The sequence below is a fragment of the Octopus bimaculoides genome, chromosome 11, assembly GCF_001194135.2.
Source record: "Octopus bimaculoides isolate UCB-OBI-ISO-001 chromosome 11, ASM119413v2, whole genome shotgun sequence".
Taxonomy (NCBI): domain Eukaryota; kingdom Metazoa; phylum Mollusca; class Cephalopoda; order Octopoda; family Octopodidae; genus Octopus; species Octopus bimaculoides.
In genome coordinates this window covers 22057506-22059397 of record NC_068991.1, presented here as the reverse complement: position 1 = coordinate 22059397, position 1892 = coordinate 22057506, and the positions used below count along the sequence as shown (strand labels likewise).

General features: G+C 35.8%; 1 protein-coding gene across 4 annotated transcripts in view; it reads left to right on the top strand.

The window, feature by feature from the left end:
* Positions 1-1892, top strand: part of LOC106878537 (ribonuclease Oy) — a 56430-nt gene that overhangs the window by 35257 nt on the left and 19281 nt on the right. For 2 of the 4 annotated variants that reach the window (XM_052971598.1, XM_052971599.1), the window contains exon 10: positions 335-517. The exons of the other annotated variants lie outside the window; for them this stretch is intronic. In XM_052971598.1, coding sequence (XP_052827558.1) covers positions 335-502 — 168 coding nt within the window. In that variant the 3' untranslated portion in view covers positions 503-517. Of the gene's footprint in view, positions 1-334; positions 518-1892 lie in introns of those variants that run through there. 4 annotated transcript variants of the gene reach the window in all.

Genomic DNA, 1892 nt, shown 5'->3' with positions numbered 1-1892 from the left:
CTCTCTCTCTCTCTCTCTCTCTCTCTCTGTGCAAATATATTACTGACAACTTAACATCGCACCGACCATCCTTCTATTCAAAATTATGTTCTGTGATACAAAGTGCATTCCAGAAATTTTAAGACATTTTCAGCAGAGACATTTACTAATTTCAAAGAACTATAAAACTCTAATCTCCTTCAAAATAGAATCCTCTGGCTTCAATGCATTTGTTGTAGTACCCCAAACACTTTGTGAATGACCCTATGGAAGTCCTCCAAAGTGAAGGTTTTTCAGGGCCTTTGTCACAGCCTCTTTCATCTTCAAAATGACTGCTCCTGTGATTCTTCTTCAGCTAGGGAGCAACCAAAACTCACAGGGTGTAAGGTCTCACTGTAGGAACTGTTTTGATGCCCATCTCTGTCAAGTAGTTGGTTACCAGGATGGAATTGTGGACTGCTGCATTGTCCTGGTACCATTGCTTTGGCCTTTTGGAATGCAATCACTTTCTGAACACCCTTAAAACCTTCACAAAGTACTTTCTGTTGACCATCTGACCAGAGGGGACCCAGTGGATGTAGATGATACCCTTGCTGTCAAAAAAAGGTAAATGATCCGAATCTATTGAAGGCTATAAATACCTAGATTCTCAGCAGCTTTTGTTGATTGGACAAAAACTGAAATAGCAAAGCTAGACAGAAGAACTAGGAAAGAATTCAATATGAATAGAGGATGCCACCCAAGGGCAGGAGTAGTAAGATTATACTTACCTAGAAAGGAATGCAGAAGAGGGTTAATATCAATAGAAGACTGTGTGGAGTTAGCTAGAGTAGATATAGATTCCTATGTAGATAATGGTGAAGAAAACTTAAGAACTGCAACAGTCACAGCAAGACATAGGGAAACCAAAGAATCAAACGAAGTTAAAAACCAGAAAAAGAACAAAACTTATCTGACTGGCAGGAGAAGGTTTTGCATGGTAGGTTCCTAAAGATAGTTGCAGCAAATAGTAGTAGTGAGACATGGTTACAGTTGCAGAAAAGAAGGCTAAAGAGAGTGACAGAAAGTTTGTTAGTAGCAGCACAAGATCAAGCATTAAGGAGTCATTGGATAAAAGTCAAGATAGACAAAATCCAAGTAGATTCCCAATGTAGGTTATGCAAATCAAAAGAAGAAAGCATTGCTCATATAGTGAGTGAATGTAGCACGCTTGCACAGAAAGAATACAAGAAAAGACATGACAGCCTAGGGAGAGTAATCCACTGGGAGTTATGTAGAAAGCTAGGATTGAGCATGAACCTTGTAAAGTACTAGAAAGTAAGAAATACAAAATTTTGTGGGACTTTAACATTTAAACTGATAGAGTAATAGAAGCTAGAAGGCCTGGTTTAATAATAGTAGATAAAGAGTATAGAAAGTGTCAGATAATTGACCTGACAGTCCCAAATGATGAAAAAATCAATATGAGAGCTATAGAAAAGATAGCAAAGTGCCAGGACGTAGCCATTGAATTACAGAGACTATGGAAAATGTGGGTAAAATATATCCCAGTAGTTATTGGTGCATTAGGAACTATCCCTAAAAATTTGAACAAATGGGTAGAGGAAATAGGCATAAAACCCAGTTTAGTACAGCTCCAGAAAACAGTGTTATTAGGGACAGCTAGGATACTTAGGAGGGTTCTTGGCATCTAAGGTTACTTATTGTAGCCCGATGTTGGGAATTTTTCTTTTCCAACAGTCTAGTATGTTGTGTGTATATGGATAATAATAATAATAATAATAATAATAATGATAATAATAACGGTTAAAATTTTTTTTATTTTTTAATAATAATAATATTAACGATTTAAATTTTTTTTATTTTTTGATGATGATGATAATAATAATAATAATAATAATAATAATGATTAA